Below are 23630 nucleotides of genomic sequence, written 5' to 3'. Positions count from 1 at the left end.
CAGTATAAGGAAGTCATATTAAGCAATTAAATAAGGGGAGTTTGATCCAGACCTCTAGCAAAATCCATCTTTGAAGAAATGCCTCTGTATTGGGGATACTAAGATTCACCTGTTATTGTCTGAGACATTTCAAAATTACTAAGCAATGTCAAATCTAACTTCAGCTAGAGTCAGTCATACCTAAAAGGCTAATGATCACTTCACCTTCACAAAATTTGAAATAGCTGCTTTTAATAACATTTTAAAAGTGCAATCTCCAAGCAGGTGTTTGAGGCACCATCTTCGCATTTTGTTAAGATCATAAACGTGTATCAAGTATTTATGGACATACTCCATCACCTTAAAAAATCAGGCTGAATGTGTTCTTTTTAAACAGCAAATAATCCACAGCACAGTCTAATCAAATGGATCTAAGCAGGCCAAATAAGCATGCAGGAAACCAAAGATTCATCAAAATTGAGACTACTGTTTTCCATAAGATAATGTCTGACTGCTTCCAGCCTCCCAGTAATTTAACATAATTTATCAGGTTTTAGAAACTCATTTTCAGTAAACATTCTAATGCCTAATGAAAATAATACAGCTGACAAAGTTAAAAAAAAATAATCTTACTACATATTATTTAAATCTCCTCAAATCCCCCTGACAAATGGTGACTGTATCAGAGTAGACATTTATTTATGCTATGTTCAAGTCTTTGCACAATTTCTCTGCAAAACTTTGCAGAATTCCATGGATGTACAACCAGTATGCTATTACGAATTGTTCTCACTGCAACTCACTGGATTCTGCATATAGCTGAAAGTCAGAACGAGCTTTGAATTGTTACGTGTGCTTAGAAATACATTCAGGCCCTTCATGTCTGTCTTCTGTTTCATAAAACTCAACACAAGGTTTTAAATCAAATTATTTTGAATCTGATTAAAAACAGGTTGCATGTGTAGACACTTAACCAACATCTTCTCACAGAACAGCGCAAAACAAAATATCCTTTATTAGACACAGACAGGATGTAATCCTTGTATTTCAAGGATCATTTTTCATCTACTTCTCCTAAAGCATACATGCAAAGTCTTGAGATCTTCAGTAGAAATGAAATAATAAAGAAGGTTCATTCCTTCTTTATCACAGCAACTTTATTACTAAAATAAATCATATTAATTCTCTAAATTATTTTGCTACATTTTGGAATTTTTGATTTGAACCTTGTTTTGAGCGTGCGATGCGCAGAAAGTTAAGTCAACAATATTTCAAAAATAATGCCAAGTTATGGGAACATTTCACTGTCACCTCTTACCTTATGCAAAGACTCAGCAGGATCATATTTTGGTCCTAAAACAAAGATCTTTTGCCCTCTTTTCACTACACCACTGAACACTCTAGCAAAAGCAATGAAAGACTCCTTGTTGTCTGCTTCCTGTTTTGCTGCCTTTGAGGTCGCGATCTCTGTTTGATCAGTGAGCTGTTGCTCTTCACCTAATCAGTTAGAAAAAATACATCAACTCTAAATGCAGTTTCTGCCTCATCAGCTGAAAAAAAAAATCAATTACATACTATAGTATCACATCTGATGACATATTCAAAGACAAGAACCTGCCATGTAACCCATACTCCAGCCCCATTTTCTCAATTGCTGCTTTTATATATATATATATTTTTATATATTTTTAACTTTTATTTTTTTTTAATAAAACACTTATTCTGGCACTTGCTTAGAGGAAGTAAAGTTCTGTTGGCCTAAAGTACACTAGCTACAAGTCCATAAGGCAACTCTAGCAGTAAGCTAAACCTGAATTTTTCTACCCCATACACATGTGCAAAAATAAATCATTCTGTATTCCTATTCAGAGTGGAAATTACTTAATTTTTCAGCAGAGCATCCCTTAAGGCATCATCTATCTTCAAGTGACTCAAAGTACTGAGACCAAGAACATTCTCAGGCCATATAAACAGGTATCCATGGCATTATTACAGCATCTATAAATTATTGGCTTGCCTTTAACTCCCTCCTTGCTCTTCATTCAGTCCCATCTATTAAACTGTTTGGACTGGAGTGTGGATGATTCTTTGCAAGGTACACAGCTCCATAATCAGCTCCTTAACAACACCTAGATACTGATGTTAAATATACTATGAGAAAAAATGGATAGCAGATCATTATATACCTTTTGTATCACCAGTGTTTCCAGTCACTTCAGATGAATTTTCACTTGGGGGCTTTTCTGACAGCTCCTTTCCTTGATTTGCTGCCATTTTTTCTGCATGTCTCCGTTTTGCAAGTTCACGTCGTTGAGCTATTTCTTCTTGAGTTAAAGGCCTAAATTGTATTTTAAAGTATTAGCATTTGGAAACGCCCCTTACTTTAGAATAAATTGTAAGAATTAGAATACTATATTCAGCATAAGAAAAAATTACACAGAATGCCTTTTGTCCCTGTGATACTATGTATTTTTAGTTAGCTAAAATAAACAAACTCTTCCTCTACCAAGTTTAGAAAGAGGTTACCATTTTAAACTTATGTTTATTTCATTAAAATACATCTAGTTTCTCCCACTGATGTGTGAATTCTCACTCCAAACCAATTTTAAGAATTGCTTTTCACACTATGTCCAGTATGTTATTCTGAACTAGAATGACAGCTAAGACTAAACAGTGTATTAATCTAGACTTATCTATACCAAGCTAGTTAGAAAAAATACCAGACTTTTATTCCAAATACATAGTGAATCAAATATTGTCATTTCAATGCATTTGTAATATTTTTACTGTTCTAAGGTAGTCTTTACAGTAAGTGTTCAAATGCAAGAAAAAGACTTTGCCTTCTATAGTGACTTTTCTATTAAGTGAATAGCTTCATAATGGACAAGACTTCACTGAGGAAACAACAAAGAGAATTGTAATATTCTGATGCAATTTCCATCTACTCACTGGCAAACCCTAACTTAAAATAAAGTGCTTTAATGTAAGTTTAAAGCAAATAATAATAATAAATAATATTAATAATTAAACACAGGCATTATAGTCCTTCCCTAAGGCCATGTAAACAGATAATCCACATTTTTTTGTATAACATGCTGTCAGGTGCCTACATTAAAAACCACTTCTATTACTGTGGCTTAAAAGATGAAAAAAAATAAAGATATGTAGACTTGTTTCATTAGAAGTAGAATGCTTTCAATTTTATATTTTTTCCCCATTATGAGCAATGGAAATATATACCACTTTCCAGCCTTAATAAATAATTTGTGTCCAAAACAACAACCAATGTATTTTTTACATTATATAATTATTCTTAATAGAATTCTAACCCAAGAGAAGAAATAGAAGAATTCTCTCCATCATAAGCATGCATTTATAAAGCACAACTGAACAAACTAATCACCTATATTATATACTGACTTCATCTCAAGAAGCGAACCTAATCCCATAACAAAACCCCATCTGCATGGAGTGTCCTTACACCTGCATTTGCTCATGTGCTGAGAGCAAGGCCAGCAATTCTTAATATTAAGATGGTTTAGGATTCTTTCACTATCAAGCACCCAATACGATGAACAGAGCGCTAGAATCAGAAGTGCGCTATTAGTTTTAGCTTGATTATTAGCCTTGTCTCTCTAATTTCTACACTTGTGAACTACACTCTATCTGCAACAAAACACTTCAAGATTTGCTGAGCAGTAGTAGTACTAATGAATAATAAAGAAAACAGCAAGAAGCTCTACAACAGAATGTTTCTTTAAAGAACAAATATGATCTCTTAAAAAAAAAAAAAAAAAAAAAAAGATTGAATCACATCCACAGATCACATGAACTATTCCACACCGCCAAATAGGGAAACAACCCACTTCTCAGAGGTTAAAGTTTTTGTCTGTAGACAGTAAAGGCACTTACTGGACACCAAGTCTGACCCTAACTGGATTAGTTATTTCAGAAAGTCATGAATAAATTATGTGGCTGAGACCAACTCAGTGTCAATAAATTTATTATATCATAATACATATTCTGTTTATTGCATCTCCTTTAGATTCTTTCAAAATGCTTAATAGAACCCTTCACTTCACCAGAAATCATTTTAGGACTTGAAGAAATCAAGTGTTATATTGTTATGTATTTTATATAGTTGTTATTAATCAATTATCATGCTTAACTTGATGCAAATATTCAACTCAAAAGGGCAAGAAAACTATGTATGAGTTAAAAATATCTTTTGAAATTACCTAGCAGAAAACCTTTAATCCTCTTTGGATAAAATGCCAGAATTTGATGCACACTTTCAGAACTTAGAACCTGGAACAGATTCACTACATGCTACAGGAAAGGCAAAAATGAGAAAAAAATTGCCCCTGTAAACTTCTCAGAAAGTTTTTCTTGTTTATTTATTTTAAATAATCTCTTACGCAGTCACTGTGACAGAATTAAGAATCTGCATCTCTGAAATTTGGGACAATGGGTTATTTCTGTTTGATTTGTTTATTTTATTGCAAAAGAGAGTGAGGCTTAACAATAGAAAATGCAAAGCAGATGGTGGAGAAGAAAACTTTTTTTTTATGGTGATTTTTTTCCTGAAGGCAGTTGTTCAAAGCTATTTAAGGGTTTGGAATGTCTGAAAAATTCCCAGGGGAAAGAGATTGATAGGGAAAGTACAGATGAGACAGCCAAGGGATAAATGCAGTCTATATATGATGGCATAGTATGTACATGAGGACATATATATGCATTCCAACACATTTTATTGTCCTAAACTGCTTTTCATTTGTGTAAATAATCCTGAGAGTAAAAGAAAGTTTGTTTGTTCCCCTCCTCCCTCCTACTTCTGTAGTATCTTTAAAAGTACCACTATATTTAGTTATCAGGTAGCCCTTATCACAAGTGCTAAAGGTACCTTAAAATTCTGAATGCACTGGTTGCAACATAAATTGCAATACACATAAACCCAGTTAATTATATTCTAAATTTCATAAGAAGCAGATTGAGTGTGGGTAGGTCTTTAGCTAGTATGTGAAAGCTAGACTTCCACTCTGGTTTGTGTCAGTGTCAATTTCCACAGAATTAGTCACTCCCAGCAGGATCATTAGAAACCACAAAAAAGAGATGTTGTTGTCATATAAATCCTTATGCATAATTAGAACACACTCAAGCAGAATACTGCACAAGACTGTTGCAGATCCAGTGTCTTATGTGCATTAATCTCCAGTTTAAATTATACCCTGATTTATTCAATTTCTCCAGTTGGTGAAACCAGTGAGAAACTAAATCAATTTTGAACAAATGTTGACCAAACCAGATGAGATGTGCTCTTTTCTTCCTCTTCTCTACCATATTTCTTCCGTTCCCCCTTTTCAGTGCATAAGAAAAGCTACAACACCTAAACTGGCAGAAAAAAAGGGATCAAACAGTCACAGAAAAAAACAGTAAAAGTAACGAAGGAGAAAGGAAAAGAGATTCTCTGCCTTCAAAGAGATGCTGAAACATTCGCACTGCACACATGAACGAGGCACAAGCAACAGAGCTGACTTAAATGGGCAACCACATTATTACTAACTCATCTTTGAGTTGAGCTCAAACACATCATAAGCAAAAGCTATGAAAATAACATGGCCAACAGTGTAGCGTACGCAATATTGTCATCAGTAGACTGTTGATTAAATGAATTGGACTCGGTGAAATTAACATGCTAACACACACTTTTTCTTTATTCCCATAGTCACCAGGGATAACTCAGTTCAGTTCAAACAATGACAACTAAACTTCTTCATCCTGTGAATGACAGCTTTTCTATCTATCCTTCCATGTTATCAAAGAGAGACTTTGTTCCAAAAGATTTGAAAAAATGATAGTGAATAATTGGCATTTGATTTTTTTTTTTTAAGAGACACTCTTACAGGTCTTTTTTAAAAAAAACTAACTGTTAGACCATTCTACAAAGGAGGCAGAACAACTGACTTCCAAAAGACTGATATTACCTGAAACAAGCCAAGAATACTTTTTATTTATAATTTTTATCGGTTTAAATTCCTTGACCTCGTAGACATATGCTTGATTCCATCAGTCTAAGGAGGTAATTTCTGTTAGCTCTTAAAATCCAAGTAATTTACAGAGAATCTTCTGTATTGCTCCACTCTTCAGAATTAAGTTCTACTTCAATCACTGGCCGCTGTTCTGCTCGCCATCTGGTAGTCAAAGACTTCAGACAACCACATCCCTAGGGACAGCTCTCTCAAGTGCAGCTTGTTTGTTACAATACAGCACAGAGTATGTCCAGTGGTCTTCCTAATCCTTCTGAAGTACCTGAATTCCTGGATTAAACTGTTTAATGCTTTTGCCTTACATATCTGCTATATTATTTCCCAGCCCAGAACTAAGAGCCTAAATTCTGAACAGCAACATCCGTAAAGATCACTTTAAAGAGCTATTTCCATTCATAAACTAACATACAGTAACTAAAATTATTTCATATACTTTCTAATGCAACTACAATCACCATGCAATTCACAGTAGAATTAACTGTCTATACACAAAACAGACAACAGAAAATTACCCAAAACAGTATTTACATAAAATGTTACACAGTGATCTTACTCTGCAAAGAGGTATACTGGATACATTTTTTCATGTGATATTGTACAGGGAAGATCATTTGCTCTGAGATACATAACAAAACTAAGATATTCATATCAAGCTGTCATACCTTATCTTGAAAAACGCCCTTGGCTGATATACTGACCTTTGATTTATCTCGCATACTAAATATGCAATAAAGACAGATGAAATGAAACTTGAAAGAAAAAAAAAAAAACAAAACTCTTCCAGAATGTTATATGCTTTTCTCTCTAAACTTGCAATTACGCAAACTAAACATGTCCAGAGATTCAGATTCCAATCTCTTAAATCAGTTCCAAAAATTTTAGCTGGAGTCAAATGTATGCTGTCACAATGAAATTTAATCATAATCAGATAGTTTTTTCATTTCGAAAAGCATATAGTACTCTATTAATTATATAACTGGTACCATCTTCAAACGTTAACTTGTAAATCTGACAATCTGTTCAGATGACTCATGTCAAATTCATTCCCAATGCACCAACTACAAGTTTGTACAAACTAAACTTCTGTTTAATGCACACAGAAGATGATGGCTTCATCTCAAAGTGAAGTCACTGAAAGTCATATTGCTTTTAAATGTAAAAATTCATTTACTCACAAGAAGATAGTAATTTTTTTACAGAGCTGGGATCTTTACAAACGTTCTTGTACTTTGATCACAACAACGTAAAGTACTTTTAGCTGAAGGCTGGGCAACATTTTTTTTTTTTTTTTTTTTTTTACAATACAGTTTTCAGGAAACAATAGAAAGAAAATTAAGTACACTCCAATCTCTTGGTTTAAAGACATGTATACAAGCTACACCACAGGAAAAAAAATAGTACCATAGCATCACTAAATAAGTTTGGCATTATTATGTGAAGTAATCAGTTCCAAAATAAGCCCTATTTTCTATTGATTTTAGATATTGTAATATCTAAGGTGAAGTATATCACACTATACACTTTTAGCAGGGTCCTAATTTGCCTACTCTGCCTAACCACTAGTTTTCACAAAATTTACTGGAACTTGGTATCTCTAAGATCTCCATCTCTGTCTGATTTGGTTAGAATTAGCAAATTATTTCACAAGTTCAGGCAGAAGAAACTGGAAGACAAAGTATATTTACACAATTCTCACTCCATTATAAAACCTGATAAAGAAAATACCTCAGTGTCATAGTGGTACAAGATAAAAGTCAATTTTCAAGTCTTTCCAGAGCAAGATAAACATAAGCTGCCAACCAGTTGTAACCTGACCACAAATTAATTTTCCACATCTTCTACTGTTACAACAACTGACAAATTTTGTTATTCAACCAATAAAAGCAAAAACCTGGCCATTTGAGTATCAAATCTACTGATTTTTAAAGTCACCTTTTAGAGGGTATTAGTTGCCAACAGCAGTCTCAGAGGAGGTTGTTTTAATTAAAAATCCTTCCTTTATCATTTACTGTATAACCTGAACTTAAATCATTTTGCTTTCCCCAACCTATGCTTAAAAAATATTACAAGCAGATGGCAGAAATAAGGCAAAACATAAAAACTGCAAAGTCAATTTGCAGCTAATAAGAAAAAATAAAAAAAATATATAGCATTATGCAGTACTATCTCGCAAAAGGAGAGAAAAAGACAACAAAAGCATGGATCTACTTTATTCTCTCAAGAAGTAGAGGAGTGTAAGCCTTGAGGAAAAAACAAAACAAAACAAACAAGCAAGCACTCTATGGAAAAATGTCTAATTTTTACATGTTTTAACATGCTTAAAAATATCCACCACTGAAAAGGATGCAAATAACCTAGCCAACAGTTTGTATAGCAGTCAAACAAAGAACATACAAGTACAGAGTTACGTCCCTTGAAAATTTACAGGTAATTGAAATAGACAAAGTATTAATGTTTTTATATTAGTACACATTAAACCACTATGATAAGACACTATTAACCAACATATTTTAGGCATTCTTCATTCCTCCCTATGTTCGGGGATTCTTAAGGAACATTCCTATGGATCCTTATTTGATCCTCCTGGTTCAAATGCTCAGCTCAACACTCAATTATGTTAAGCACAATCTTCTCTGTGCAACTGTAAATAGCATATAGTGCCCATTATAATTCAAAACGTATTTAGGAACCACATTTAGACGGTATGTTTTTAAAGCATCTATGTATTGCTTCACCATCTTTCCTTCCTTTTTTAAAAACAAACTCCTTTCCTATTTCTTCAAGTACTGCTTACCTGTAGAATCTTAACAATTAAAAACTGAGAAACACATTCAGCTATATTACTATTTTTCAAAAAATACAATCTGTCACTTCAAAACAAAATTGCTAATGCTACCTAATCAGCAAAATTACATGGTGCTGATAATGACTGGATATCACAGAGAAAGGCATATGGTTTCATTTTAATACTAGACAATTAGTAACTAATTGAATAATTTAATATTAAAGAAGGCAAGAAACACTTTTCAAACTATCAAGCAAAACACCACAATTTTCCATTTACTGAAGAAATCGGGGGAAAGGACATATTGCCAACAGCCATAGCTAATACCCCACAAGTCTACTAGAAAGAATTCCAGGCCAGTTATTACTCTCCTGCCTTATTGTCTCTAAAAACCTAATTGTCAGTGATTTCATCTAGATACGTTTTGTATTTTGCTTTGTATTTTGGACTAGCTCTGCATTACTTGAACTCAGTTAAATATAATCCTTTACTCAGCTCAATAAATAACTTGAGCTCTTTCAAACCAGATCAATGATGGTCAGAACCACAGATTTGTTACACAGTATGCATCACAGCACAAAAATGGAATCTCACTTGTATTCTCAAAACCAACAAAATTAAGCAGTGCATTTTTTCATATACAGAGAGAACACAACCAGGAACTTACAATGCACAAGCTTCTGTACTGAATTAATCACTTGATTAAAAAAAATGGAGGCAGTCATACACACTTTATGCACCAAAATACATGTACCATGTCACATGGCAAATTTATTTTACATACTCTTTCTTCAGTTTGGGGAATTTTTTCCTCTCATTTTTTCTCTTTTAAAAGAAAAAAAATTAACACATGGCATATAACCACACACATAAAACAGCTCCCTACCTCAATGGGAACAACTAAAGAGAATAAAAAAGGCAAATGAGAAAGATGGAAGGCAAGTATCTGAGAAGACAGAGATGGAGTTTATCTGTAAGACAGTGCTCATGCAGAAGTATGCAAATCACACAGACTGAAAACCGGTATCATTAGTACTGGGAAAGTCAGAATCTCTCATATATGGTCTTTTGTGAGAAACCCCAAAACAAGACTTTCAGTAGACTTTTTTTTTTTTGGACTAACATCTTGAAAATATGTCCAAAGCTTTCTGTGTCTGCTGAATCGAAAAGCTACCTTTGTCTCCATGTTCCACCCTCATCATGTAAGAGAACCTTGATCATCCCAACTAATAAAAAGTGAGTCATGATCAGTGGTAGAACAGCCAGAAAGTGGTAACCTCAATGTATATGCAATTAAAAATAACTTCTCTAATAATGAGAGTACCTATCAGTGAAAGCACGAATAGCAGTGCTATGCTACACTAATACCTGAGCAGGAGCTTTCCTATCAGATCCAGTTAAGGACAGAACTCGAAGAAAAACAGCACCATCTACTGTTTGGTCAATCCATAATTGCAATGCAACTAAAACACCACAGGAAATATTTTTTTCCGTGGAAGATTTTAGGTAAGTATGATAGGAAAAAAAGTCTAGAAAGTGCATTTAACAAAAAAAACAGTAGAAAAAATACACAAGTGTTAATACAACAACAACAAGATGTTGTGCACAAATATTTATCAGTAATAGTTTAATTTTGTAGAAAAACTAACTTCAGTATTACTTTGCTGTACAGTGACAATCTTGGAGTTTTTAAGAACATAAAAAAATGAAATGAAAAGTTTAAACAGAAGTTGAATACAGAAAGTGTTTCAGAGGCTTAGAGGGATGAAACATTAAGTTAAATCCCATTCTCATAAACTCATCAGAAAAGTATGTTTCTTCTGCATAGAAAGAGAGAGCTTCAGCTAAAGTATCGCACTGAAGTATGTCAGGGAAATGAAATCAAGAAGGATCCACCTCTCTGAGAAAATAAGGGTACCATTAAATAGACAGCTGTAACAAAAAAAATCTTCCAGAATTGCAAGAAGAAAGTCATCTAAAATACTTAATGGCTTTCAGCTCTGTGCAAAAAAAGTTAAGATCCAAGGTTTGGATCATCTCCATTAACCCATTTTATTTTATACTTCCAATGGACTGGATGAATGCTTAGCTTTTATGCCAGATTTGAAGGGAAATGCTTCCAGGTACAAATGTAAACTGTTATGATCATGCAAACACAGCCTTACTGAAAAGGTATGAAAGAACATTACAACTCAACAATATTTTCAACCAAACATCCTGAAACTACATCCAACATATGCACTAGGACAGTTTATTTGGACAAAAGCACTATTCTCCAATAGATTATTATTATTTTTTTTTTATATCCCCCAAAAGTTTCCTAAACCTTCTAAAACATACAATTAAACAGTTCTGATCTTCAACTCCATCAGAAAACCTCTTTCTGAAGACTGTATTGTATCTCAGACACTTGCAAATTATTTTCACAGATCTAAAAAAAACGTAGAATAGTTCAGATGGAAGGAACCTTCAAAGACCATCTAGTCTAACTACCTGACTCTTCAGGGCTAACCAAAAGTTAAAACATATGCTTGAGGGCATTATCCAAACGCCTCATGAACACTAACAGGCACAGAGCACTGACCACCTTGCTCAGAAGCCTGTTCCAGCATTTGACGACCCTCACAGAAAAGAAGTTTTCCCTGATGTGCAGTTGGAACCTCCCCTGGCACAGCTGTGCTCTGCTCCTGCACATGCTGCCAGTAGTTATGAGGAAGAAGAGACCAGCACCTCCCTGTCCACTTCCCTCCTTGTGAAGTTGTAGAGAGCAATGAGTTGCCTCTTTGCTTCCTCTTCTCCAAACAAGATGGCCCAAACATCCTCAGCCTCTCCTCATAGGACATGAATTCAGCCCTTTTACCAGCTTTGTTGCCCTCCTTTGGATGCTTTCAAGGACCTTAACATCCTTCCTGTATTGTGAAGACCAGAATGTATGCAATATTCAGAGTGAGTCCACACCAACGCTAAATACAGCAGGAGAATCTTGCCAAAGCTTACAACATAACTTTATTTCCTGAAGGTATCTAATGTAGATCAGAAGTTAAAAGTTACATTTCCTTACCTTGGTTTATTGTGTGGTAGTGCCTTTGCATCGACAGCAAACATTTTGGAAACAAAGACAATAACTGGGGCCGTTCCTTCACTACTGCATTTCAGAAAAGCTGAACAAACATAAAATGAAGTTATTTGCATTTTTTTTTTTTTTTTTTTACCAGCAGTATGGACAAAATTAGTTTTCCATGAATTTTATAGGAATCCATGTTTCTCTCCTATTTCAATGAGTAATGTACTAAAGACAAATTAACAGAAGTGGAAAATTACTCTAACCATATCATTTGATATCTCTACCTCTATCTTCAAGTATGTTTCACAATAAAATTAAACGAGCAAAAGTATAAAACCAGAACTTCTCATAATAATTGGAAACTATACATATTCAACTAAACATACTGTTTTGATATTTATAATTGAGTTCATAGGCTGGTTTAGATTACAATGACAAAAACACAGAACAGTGTTTTTGTGTTTAACATTTAGACTGAACTATTCATCCAGTGCCTCAAAGTATTCTTCCTCATTTCAAATTAAATGCTGAAGTCCTACAAATGTCTAGACACTTATGTCTTCATGCAATTGCAGCAACTTAGCTACAAGAATGGGTCTTTCTCAAAGGCTGCACGATCCACACAAAACTCATTCAGTATTTAGGAAATTCCCATAAACAATTTTTTCATCAAACCTGGAGCTCATCATCAAATCCCAAACAAACACAAAGCCATTTAGAACTTTTATAGAAACTGCCCTCTTCTCTTCTGCCTTTTATATTATCTATGAAAAGAATATATCGTAAAGTGCTTATGCAAAGACTGCAACTTAGAATTAACAAGGTACTCATCACTAAAATGTGATGTACTCCTTATTTTCATAACCAAGCACAGTAAAATCCAAGTTTATGGAGACAAATTTCTTCTAATTGACTTTATAGAGTATTCTATACTGTTTGAAGGACACAACCTTTGTTTCACTTTGGTGAAGGACGAAAACATCAGTTTCCTCACCCCAAGAAACAATTCCTATCAGCCTGTCAATTTGACAATCACATCTCAAGCTGGCATTTGACATTTCATCATTTTAGATTTCTTAAAGCTCTCTTTTAAACACTGTTCTATAAACACCTTTTATTACACATCCAAAGTTCAGAAATCCTTTCAACTGTTGCTAGATTAAGCATGCTATCTTCTCCTAATTTTTATTAAACTAATTCTTGAAGTACCCAAGAACATTCATTACCTTAAAACAAAATGCATTCTGTTATAAAGCACATGCAGTTAGAAATACAGTTTTCAGAAAAATAAATTAATACACTTGAGGTCTATTTTTCCCCCTACATACCTATTTGAAAAGACCATACGGGAACATTCTTTTTCAGACTACTGAATCTGGGGGAAAAATATCATTTTATACAGAAGTACCAACCCTATAGAGGAGATTACCACATATATCTGGAAAATGACAAGCTTTGTTCACCACTTGACTAATAATGTATCAGCATCATTAGTTTCAACTTTGATTTTCAATTTTGCTGAATACTTAGTTCAGCTTCAACAGCTCTCATCTGTCTTTGAGGAAAACAAAGTCAGTAGTTATCCTTTTCAAGGCATCAGAATTTTTATGACCAACACGTATGAACACTGTTTTTATTTCCAAATAATACAGAAATAGAAAAAAAGAATATTAACATGTTATGAACTTTTCTGCATTCAGTACAATAAGTTTATTTTCACTACTGCCTATATATAGTTCTATTACTGCTTGTAGAAAAGCTATTTTACATAGGTCTTTCCAGTCTTAAAATTTTGTAGCACGGGACTTGGTGATTAACAAACTTACTATGCACATTTGCCTGCTTTGGCTTACAGACATCCCAAGGTTCAGCATAATACCTGAATATACTGCTAAGCCCTTCTTGAGGAAGAACTGGGCATGAAATCCTGATCTCAGCGAAGTCAATGGCAAAACTTAAAATCCTTAAAACAGGAGTTTGTACCTTCATTTTACATTCCAGATAATGAAATACATTTGTTGCTTTGGAAGACTTTTGGCTCTTACTTTTATTTGCTAATCTTTTCTCATTCTTGTATGTTATAAAATTACTAAGAAATCAATTTATATCTTGAGCTATGAAAATGTAGATGAAATACTTAATGACAATGTTTGAAGTGACAGTTAGACTACATCTTACTACTTCTAATAGCAATTTTCAGTACATAAGCTAATTCGCAATAAATCCAAAAAATAATGTTTTTGTTTTAGATTACTAGAACCTGGTACCTAGTTAACCGATGTACTTGTAAATATGAAACCTAAGTTCAAGTCCCTATTGGCTAATAATAAGTGTTTTTAGCACAGAAGACAGTAAAGCATTCTATTATTGCTCAGTTAGAATCTTAGAGTGATAGAATATCCTGAGTTGCAAGAGACCCATAGGGATCATTGAGTCCAACTCCTGGCTCCATGGAGAACCACCCAAAAATAAAACCCTATGTCTGAGAGCACTGTCCAAATGGTTCTTGAACTCCAGCAGACTTGTTGCCATGAGCTCTTCCCTGAGCTCATTCCACTGCCTGACCCTCTTGGTGAAGAACCTTTTCCTAACATCAAGTCTGAACTGCCCCTGTTGCAACTTTATGCTGTTCCCTTGGGTCCTGTTGCTGTCACCAGAGAGCAGAGCTCAGTGCCTACACCTCAGCTCCCCTCATGAGGAAGCTGCAGGCTGCCATGAGGCCTGCCCTCAGTCTCCTCTTCTCTAGGCTGAAATGAATTCCACGATGAATTCTGCTGCTTAGAACTAAATACAAGTATTAACTTCATAACCTCCCCGAATCCCAAGTCCAAATCTTAGACTTTACATCATTTGCAGCTTCAGTTGTCTAAAATCCATGAACATATGGGTTTAAAGAAAAATACAAAGAATAAAAATAAGACATGCAACTATGATATGTCACTGATAAACATCAATGTTACTACAGGTAAAATAATCATGAATTTAAGTAGAGGTTACTATGCATCTTATGATCCAAAGACAAACAAAACAACCAAGATTGAAATAACTTTAATGTTAATGGAGGAACACTTACCACTTTTCAGTTCCTGAGTTTCTGGTGGTAAAGAATCAAAAGTTCTAGCTCCAACACACATCAATTTTTCCACTCTTTCTGCAGTGATGTCAAGAGGACTGGGAAGCTTATTACACACCATGGCTAAAGTGCATTGCTAAGGACATAAAGAGCCTGTTTATATTTCCTTACTGAATAGAAATAAAAGGAAAAGTCTTTTATGTATGTTTCCCTAAATCAACAATATCATGCATGAACTGCCATCAACGACAGCTAAAATCCAGCTGTCACTAACAGTTGTACATAAAACTATGTAATAGAAGTAGTATTGCTAAAATACCTCCAGTTTCATAGATTACTTTCCTAATAAAAAGGTGGATGTTCAAGCATGAAGTTGGTTGAAATAGAATACTAACTGTAGATATGTAACTTAATACTATGACTGAGAAAATCAGTCCAGCTAGCATAGGCATAAACATGAAGAGAAGAAAATCATAACACACCACAAACGGAAATATGTGAGCACTCTTTCAAGTCTACAAACTGCCAATAGAACAAAAAGTTGTAATTTTCTTAAGGATACAGAGGACTGCATCAGATATTGGTAGCCACTGGCTACAAATGGCATTAAGGTGAACTTTGGGGTCTGTATGCCGTGACTCCCGCGCACCAATTTTCAATCCCAAAGAGGTGATTATCTTTTCAATTTTTTCTTTGTCTCTGTACGGGAAAATACAAACCACATTAGCAATGCATAGCAAGCGTCTATAACATTCCTTGTTTGAGTATTTCAAAAATCAACATGGCACATGGAAAATGATTCCATGATTTCATAGGATCTTCTCACCTCTTCATAACAGCTTCATATAGACTCCATATGTTGTCCAGCACCAACTGCACAAACAAAGGTTTCTTTCCTTTTGACTGGCAGAACAAAAAAAATAGTTAATTTTCAGCAATTCCTTGCTTTTACAACAAGCTTGAGACTGCACTCATAACCAATCGTTTTCATAAGAAGCATGTAAAACCTTCATTCAAAATCAAGCCAGTTGCCTGTTTCTACACAATTCCTACTTCAAAAATTTAATAAAATGATGTTATAAGCCACAAAATAAGCATGGAATTTTAAAGTGCAGACCAAGGGTTTCAATTTCAGAAAAAGAGCCTGAAAATATGGAACATGTCTATCTTGATCCCAGTTATCACCACTTAACCCCCACCTCTTAAAAAAACAAAACAATAATAAATCATTACATGAAAAGAGAGGAAGTCCTGCCCTCTAACTTTGAGTGGTAGAAACACTTTATGCAAGAGAGGAGCAGTCTTCAGGCCAGTACCTCAGTACAGCATTCAATTACAATTTGGGGCCTCAGTAAGGCAAAATATTTTCTAAATCCTAAATCCTCAGCTAAATCCCAAAATCCTAAATCCTTAGCTCTTGAAGCACTCTTCAAATCAGATGACAGAGGCCCACTCACTCCTCAGGTTCCTACACTGCTAGTCTTCCATTCATCTCATACGTTTCACTCTATCCTGAATCCTTGAAGCTGGAATGCCTCTTATTTTGTGAGCAGAGAGATTTAAGAGCAATGGTGAGCGCTATAAATTGGATGAGAGTTCTTTCCTGTAGCCTTTGAATGGTTAAGTTTTTGAATGGTCTCATTTCTAAGGCTGCCATAGTAACGTTATGCTTCCACAAACGTTGACTAGACAGGTGGTTTGAGAATTGATCTCAGTACAAAATGATGAGTTGGACAAAAAAAAAAGTAAAACTAAATAAACCACAAGTAATATTCCTGACAACTGCCCTACCTGATCACCTTTCATTATCTTCTTTGCTTTTGTATTTAAGTAATAATCTCCCCATAAAGTCTTCAGAAGCACTGTAGGCTTGATTCCAATCTTCTGGCTGTACAATTTTGCAAAATGCTCAATACTGCAAGAAAACAAAAGGCAACTTGATAAAAGTGTAATGTTGTTTACAGGTGTTTATCAGCCTAAACAAGTGACAGCTCACACAAAAATCATACATATCTCAAGTCTTCGTTTTGCTCCCACTTTTCCAATTACCTTCTCTTTAACTCCTACTTTTTAACATTTGTGCCTGCAAAAACATTCAGTGGCAACAGCTTAAAAATGTCAGTTATACATTTTTGTTTTGTTTCAAGTCAGCTTGAAGACTGAATTTGTTTAAATGAAATAAATATTCGTGTACTACTCTCCCCCAGTAAAAATAAACAAACAAAAAAATCAAAAATATAACTAAAAAAGTTTCAAGTATTTGAAGTCATGACTCTCCAACTTACTCTATGAAAGAGGTTACCTAATGCATTTTACCTGTGACTAGAATGGTAAAAATTAAAAAATTAAAAATCAAGTATTCTTTCTAGCCACACTTCAGCCCTCAGATTATAGCAATTCCTTTTTAAGTTAACTACTTTAGGCATTTGTGGTTTAGAGCATTGCTTTAATATCAAGTCTAGCCCATAAAATAATACAGAAATGGTAATATTAAAAGGAAAAGCCAATGGTTTTCCATTGGAGCCCATGAATAAATATAAATAGGCTGCTTAGGACCCAAAGAAGGACTTTTGAAGCTTCTGCAGTCTCCCCACTGAATATATTCAATAAGCAGTAACAAAAAAATCCTACATATCTTCATCCCATGCATGCAGAAACAAAAATATACGCAACTGTTCACAACTGGAACAATTCTATTTGCATAATAATGATATTTGATAACCTCTTATTTGAAATCCAGAAGTCTCATATTTCTACACACCTAAAAAATACCTATGAGATTTATTTAGCCACATACTTCTTTAGCCAATCTGATAACTTCTTTCCTTAAAAGGTGTACACATTTCTACACCTTCTAAATACATTAACAATTACACTGCTCCCTTCCGTATGTTCAGTGTGCTCTCTCTCCAGCTAGAGACACCAGTGTGAGACACCTCTTAAACTGAAGGAGAAATATCAGTGATTTTGACAAAAGGGAAAGGGCTGCATTGCACAGCTGAGCGGGGTGTGCAGGGAAGGAGGAAGACGTTGTGGCATACAAGGAGGAAGATGTTGTGTCATACAGTCATTCCAGATGTAGGGAAGCAGAAACAGCTACTAAGTGGTATTTTCAGTATCAACATAATGCACAACAGTTCAGGACATGCAGTGCTGTGTAGTACTGCCCAGTTATGGCTGCGGGCACCATATGCAAAGCTCTCTGCTCCCATCAAGTGTGTGGACCACCAAACATATCTGATAAAAACTCTTCTAGCCTCCAGAGATGAAAATGTCTGCCTTCACTCATCTTCTACAACTAAATCTATTTCAGACTGAAGAATATTCCGAGAATCTCAAGGTTTTCTTTCAATTTCCTTTACACAACTTATACGCTGTTTTTTTTTAAAAAACATTATTATTCATAGCAGTTAATTAAACTACTTATTTTATTTTTCCTTTTTCCTGCAGTGATTAGAAGTGTCTGAGTTAATTTCAAACTCTTTAGTGAACTTTAAATACAAGTTTTAATCCTTTTTTAAAAAAAAAAAAAAAAAAAAAGGTTTTGCAACATTAAAGACATACTGTATTACTGAGTATATCTTTTTAATTACATAGTCATGATGAAGTCAAGGACTCCACCTTGCGGCCAGCAATCAGAACACATGTAATCTTTACTACAGCATACTGCCCTTCAAAACTAATTACCAAGAACAGGACTGAAAACCAGAACTGATCACAAACTCAGATACAGTAATACTGATAATTTTCTGAAATTGTTCTGCTCCCTGTTTCTTAATTTTACTTAAATATCTCTGCAGTGGTAACTGCTGAAACAAACATAAAAATATTAGGTAAAAGAAGATAAAAACACACTTGAATGAGGAAAATAATGGGGAAAAAGCTAGATTAAGACTGATAAGCATAAGCACTTAAAAACAAACACAATTTCAAATACAAGACAAAATCTGATTCAGAAAAAAAAAAAACAGACCACAGTAATGCTGTGACCCAAAACTATATTGGACAGAACTGAACAGCTGAAACAGCTGCCCTGATGCCAGCTGCCTGTTCTAGGCTTGTTACAAACATCACCAGCCCTGTAGCTGGAAGGTCCAGCTGACTCTCGAAACAGCTCTTACACTGCTGCAGTTTTAAGCCAAGTCTGGTAAAGCATATTGAACATAAGTAATTAACAACACACAAAGTTTACCAGGCTAGGCTGAATGCTACAGCTAAGCAGCTGGTGTGTAAGAATAACATAGGTCTCCAAACCACAGGCCAGAGCTGGCAGTTTTTTCAACTCTCCAACATTATTTTATATTAGAATAGACAGATTAAAAGTTGCTTATCACAGAAAAAACGTTGACAAAAATCTTTAGAAATACAAAGGAGCTCAAAATTCTTTAAATTTGAGATTACTTGCAGAAATCAATTTAAAAAATCAAAAAGGGCATTCACTAGGTACCATACTTACCCAAAACCCCATCCATCAATTGCACTGGCAAACACCACATTTCCATGGTCTGGCGAAAAATAGAGATGGGAATCATCAGTATCTTCCAGTCCAGCACTCCAGTCATAAATTTGATCTCCAAGTGCTGTGTCTGAAATATTTTCATTTTCTGTTTCTTTCTCAGCTCTTTCTTCTAAGACTTTAGAGGTAAAGAGCGTTCCAGTGACTGCATTGATCTATGGAAGGGTATATAAAAACATACAAAGGTTTGTTCACTCTTTCACAACAATTGCAATTAAAATGCAATACCTCCACCCTCCAAAATATAAACACTTTTTTGTTCTTTTAACAATTAGTGCACTTGTGATTCATTTGACAATTTAAAACATGGACTTTGTGTATCTAATCCTATCCATTTGAAGACAAGGGGAGTATGATTAGACCAGCATTTCAGCTTAGGCACAGTGTGTTATCCAGATCAGTCAGCCATGTCAAGATCAAATCAGATACAGAGTATCATATGGAGAACACTTTGTTTCTCAGAACAGGGAATGATGAAATATAAATATTACTACCAACGAGTAAACAACAAAGAGGGCAAAGGAAGACCACATAGATAACTGTTTAAAAGCTCTTGAAAAAGTTTGAAAGCGATTTAGTTGCCTCCAAATTAACTTAATCCCTGCATAAATCCATTATTATCAAGAACAGTCTAAAGACATTTCTTGTCTATCCCTAGTCCAACATATGCAACAAAGCAAAACATACAGCACATGATCTCTTAAAAAAGACAGACTCTCTGTCAAGCGGTATTTGATTCTCTTTTCTCTATCAAGTGCATTCAGAACCCACTAGAAGTATAATAAATTAGACTAGATATTGTAGTTCTTGTAAGAAAAATTGGTTCTGCTGTGCCAAGTTTATTCCAGCTGTAAGCCACTGAAAATTAGTCTCTTTAAATTCAAGAATGGAGACAGGGCAGGGGGAACCCACGGCAAAATCTGTTTTGTGAACATGATGCTATGGTATAAATACCTGCTCTAAGATATTCTTAAGGTGTGAGTATGCTTCTTGAGGGGTGAGCTTGAGCTCTACAATCAAGCGATCAATTTTATTTATCACCAATACTGGACGAATATTTTCTAGCCAAGCTTGCCGTAGAACTGCTTGAGTCTATTAAGAGAATAAGAGTTTAAAAAAAAATCCATTACAGAAAGCTTGATACCACAAGACATAGAATGTTGAAATGAATAACAATTAAATCTAAAATTTAATTCAACGTATAATAAGGTTCTGATTTGAATGTCAACTTATCATTTGACTTTGATGGTACATAGTGTTAGATACTAGTATTCTGCATAAAGTATTTTAATAGAAAAAAGCTCACGCTCCTTAGAAAATCAAGTCATGAATAAAACAAACTCGATATTATTTTGCATTATTTTTCCCATTTTCATTGCCCTATAAGCACACATAAAGTTACTAAATAATCTACCTTAATACACTTATTTCTTCTTCACACAAATAATCTATTACTAGAAAAATTATATACTCACTGTTTCAATCCTAACACCCACTCACCAGCTGTACCATGAAATTAACTAGAAAAACCAGGAAACTAACTATCCTCTTTCAGACCTCAAGTGCCCTATAATTTATTAGAAGTTGTTCCAAGCTTCTTAAAGCAGCATATGTTTTATTTCTACGTTATATACTTAAGACATATATGCAATTCTGGTTTGCTTACTCACTCTTCACTACCCTTTTTCTCAATTTAATGTACTTTATTTCACCTGTGGACAGACTCCTTCAACAGCATCCACCACTATGATACAACCATCACAGAGTCGGACAGCAGTAGATACTTCTGAAGAAAAATCCACGTGCCCTGGGGAATCTATTAAATTAATCAGATACTCCTGATCACCTAGGATCAAACAATAAATATTTCAGAACAGTTATTTATTTGGGCCACGTTGTTAATACTGTGCTAAACTAGTATTAATTTCTAGGGGCGAAAACTGCAGTAACTATTATGCATAAGAAAAAGTACAAATAGACCAGGAAGATTGCAGCAGCATAATATCTAGTGGCTTATGCCTAAGCAGTTTCAATTTCACCATTCTTTAATGCCAGTCTTCACCTTTCAATGTCCAACTACCTTCAAAACAAACAGAACTAGCTTGTAGCAGCATTGCAAATAGATCAATAGCTAAAGCACAGAGAACTTCCCCACAGTCTGCATTTTAAGGATAAATCAGAATAGACTGTCATTAAAGTAAATCCTATACTCTTAGTAAAACGTTTTATTTCAGAATTTGAGATTGTGTTAATAAAACACACTTATGACTCCACAGTATGAAAACATCTATAAGCTATTAATAAGTTTTTTTCCAATGTTTTCCAAACTACTGTCCCTCTAAACTTCTGCTTATTGAAGAGACCCCATTCAATATTTTATGAATTTATTGTATTTACCATCAGCCACAACCAAAATAAGAAGAAATTAAGTTTCTTGTTTAAGAATTTATATTAGAATCTAAATTTCAGCAAAACAGAAAAACAACAGACATAAAAGGTTCTAACTAGTAAAGTAAGGTCATTTCAGAGACAATGATAAAACAGACCTAGCTTGCAATGCTTAGCTGGAAGATCACTGATCTCAACTATGCTTTATAAACGTATGTAGCTGAAATGGCGATAGTAAGATGACTTATGGTGGCTTTTAAGCTTCATGCATTTTTTTTTCTTCTTGCATAAGCCTGTGAGTAATGTATTTCATCATGTTTATGATTCACCTAGCTGAGAGGAAAACTGGCGAGGAACATAGAGTCAGTATAGCTACGCTATATAAAACCCTCTGAACAATTCACAGCAGAGTATAACTTGCATCTTGATAATAGGAGTATAGTGAAAATCTTGTACACAATAGATTGCGCACAATCATTAAAAATTGTTGTTTTTTGAAGGAAGTTCTTGACTTTAACTGACAGTAGTTTAAGTCTTAAGATCAAACATTAAGATTCAGATGTAAAGTAGAAAAAAAAAAGACGACTCTTCTAATTGCCTCCACTTAGAAATACGAGAATTTGACTTAAGTTCTACACTGCAAAGTTAGCTAGTTATTGTGGTTTAAGCACAAAAACATACAGAACTGAAATTACACCCTCTATGAAAACATTAACAGCAGATTTTAAATTTTGAAGCTCGTGAAACTGTGAAATATAGTAATCAAAAGCCGCAGAATACTATACTGAGTACATGTAAGTATCCAGCTGGCAGCTCTTTTCTTCCTTATGGCAAATGCTTAAAACCATTTTCCTAACACTGCGATAGAGCTTTATCATCTTGGCTAACAGTCGAATACATGCCTAAGTCTTTGCAGAACAATGGCCTAACACTGAGAGATACAGAAGTTGCAGAGAAAAAGATCTCAGCAGCAACAATGAAGAGGCAGGGAAAAAAAAAAAAAAAAAAAAAAGTATATTAAAGTTTATACTTGCCAGCATCAACAATTTACCTTTCTTAAAGTGCAATGAAATTGCACTAGATTTCATTGTTATTCCTCGGATCTGTTCATCTTCTCTACTGTCTAGGTATCTAAGCTGAGAACAAAAACAAGAGAACAGGAGATAAATCTGTGGAATTGTTTTAAAAGTTACTCATCAACTGTCAAAGAGTGTAACTGCAAGAAAAAAAGGTTTAGCAAGACTAGGAGTAGATTATTTACAATCCCAGCACACACACACCAGAATTCTAAGAATGAGAGCGTAACTTTACCTTTCCTGCTAAGCGGCTAGAGATTATTCCATTGCTAGAGATCAGACAATCAGCTAGAGTAGTTTTACCTAAAAACAAAAATAGATTACTTAATTTAAATAAACACAGACAATTGAAAAAGATGTGACAATACCACAAATGCTGACAACATCTTGTGTTCTAAGACAGAACCGCTCATCAACATCTCGTGTTCTACCAACATCAATAACAGCCAAGAAAGTACAAAATAACCTAAAAAAAAAATAAAATAAATCAAGTGACTCAACTTCATGTGTTAGGTGCCAAGAAATGTATTTTTCAGAGTGGGTATGCCTTTACCTGCTATGATCAGAGAAGTAAATGAAATAGCAAACCATACTTCAGACCCATGACGTATCATGCAATTAGATAAGAGATTGGTGTCATAAAACAAAAATTTATTATTTTCACCTACGTAACACACTTCCACTAAATAGACGTAGAAATAG

The 23630-nt window shown here is 34.4% G+C and overlaps 1 protein-coding gene across 3 annotated transcripts in view; it reads right to left on the bottom strand.

Moving 5' to 3' along the window:
• Window positions 1–23630, bottom strand: part of EFL1 (elongation factor like GTPase 1) — a 72151-nt gene that overhangs the window by 47899 nt on the left and 622 nt on the right. For all 3 annotated transcript variants that reach the window (XR_014318236.1, XM_082768801.1, XM_082768802.1), the window contains exons 3-14: window positions 23164–23231; window positions 22904–22988; window positions 21177–21310; window positions 20419–20556; window positions 19405–19619; window positions 16740–16863; window positions 15775–15851; window positions 15511–15647; window positions 14949–15071; window positions 11873–11972; window positions 2166–2317; window positions 1298–1476 (exon numbers count right to left, since the gene is read on the bottom strand). Coding sequence is in view for 2 of the 3 variants with exons in the window: in XM_082768801.1 (XP_082624927.1) it covers window positions 1298–1476; window positions 2166–2317; window positions 11873–11972; window positions 14949–15071; window positions 15511–15647; window positions 15775–15851; window positions 16740–16863; window positions 19405–19619; window positions 20419–20556; window positions 21177–21310; window positions 22904–22988; window positions 23164–23231 (1532 nt within the window). In the remaining variant the exon portion in view is untranslated. The remainder of the gene's footprint in view (window positions 1–1297; window positions 1477–2165; window positions 2318–11872; window positions 11973–14948; window positions 15072–15510; window positions 15648–15774; window positions 15852–16739; window positions 16864–19404; window positions 19620–20418; window positions 20557–21176; window positions 21311–22903; window positions 22989–23163; window positions 23232–23630) is intronic.

This window comes from Aythya marila (genome assembly GCF_965140915.1).
Source record: "Aythya marila genome assembly, chromosome: 11".
Classification (NCBI taxonomy): Eukaryota; Metazoa; Chordata; class Aves; order Anseriformes; family Anatidae; genus Aythya; species Aythya marila.
This window is presented reverse-complemented; position numbering and strand designations above follow the sequence as displayed.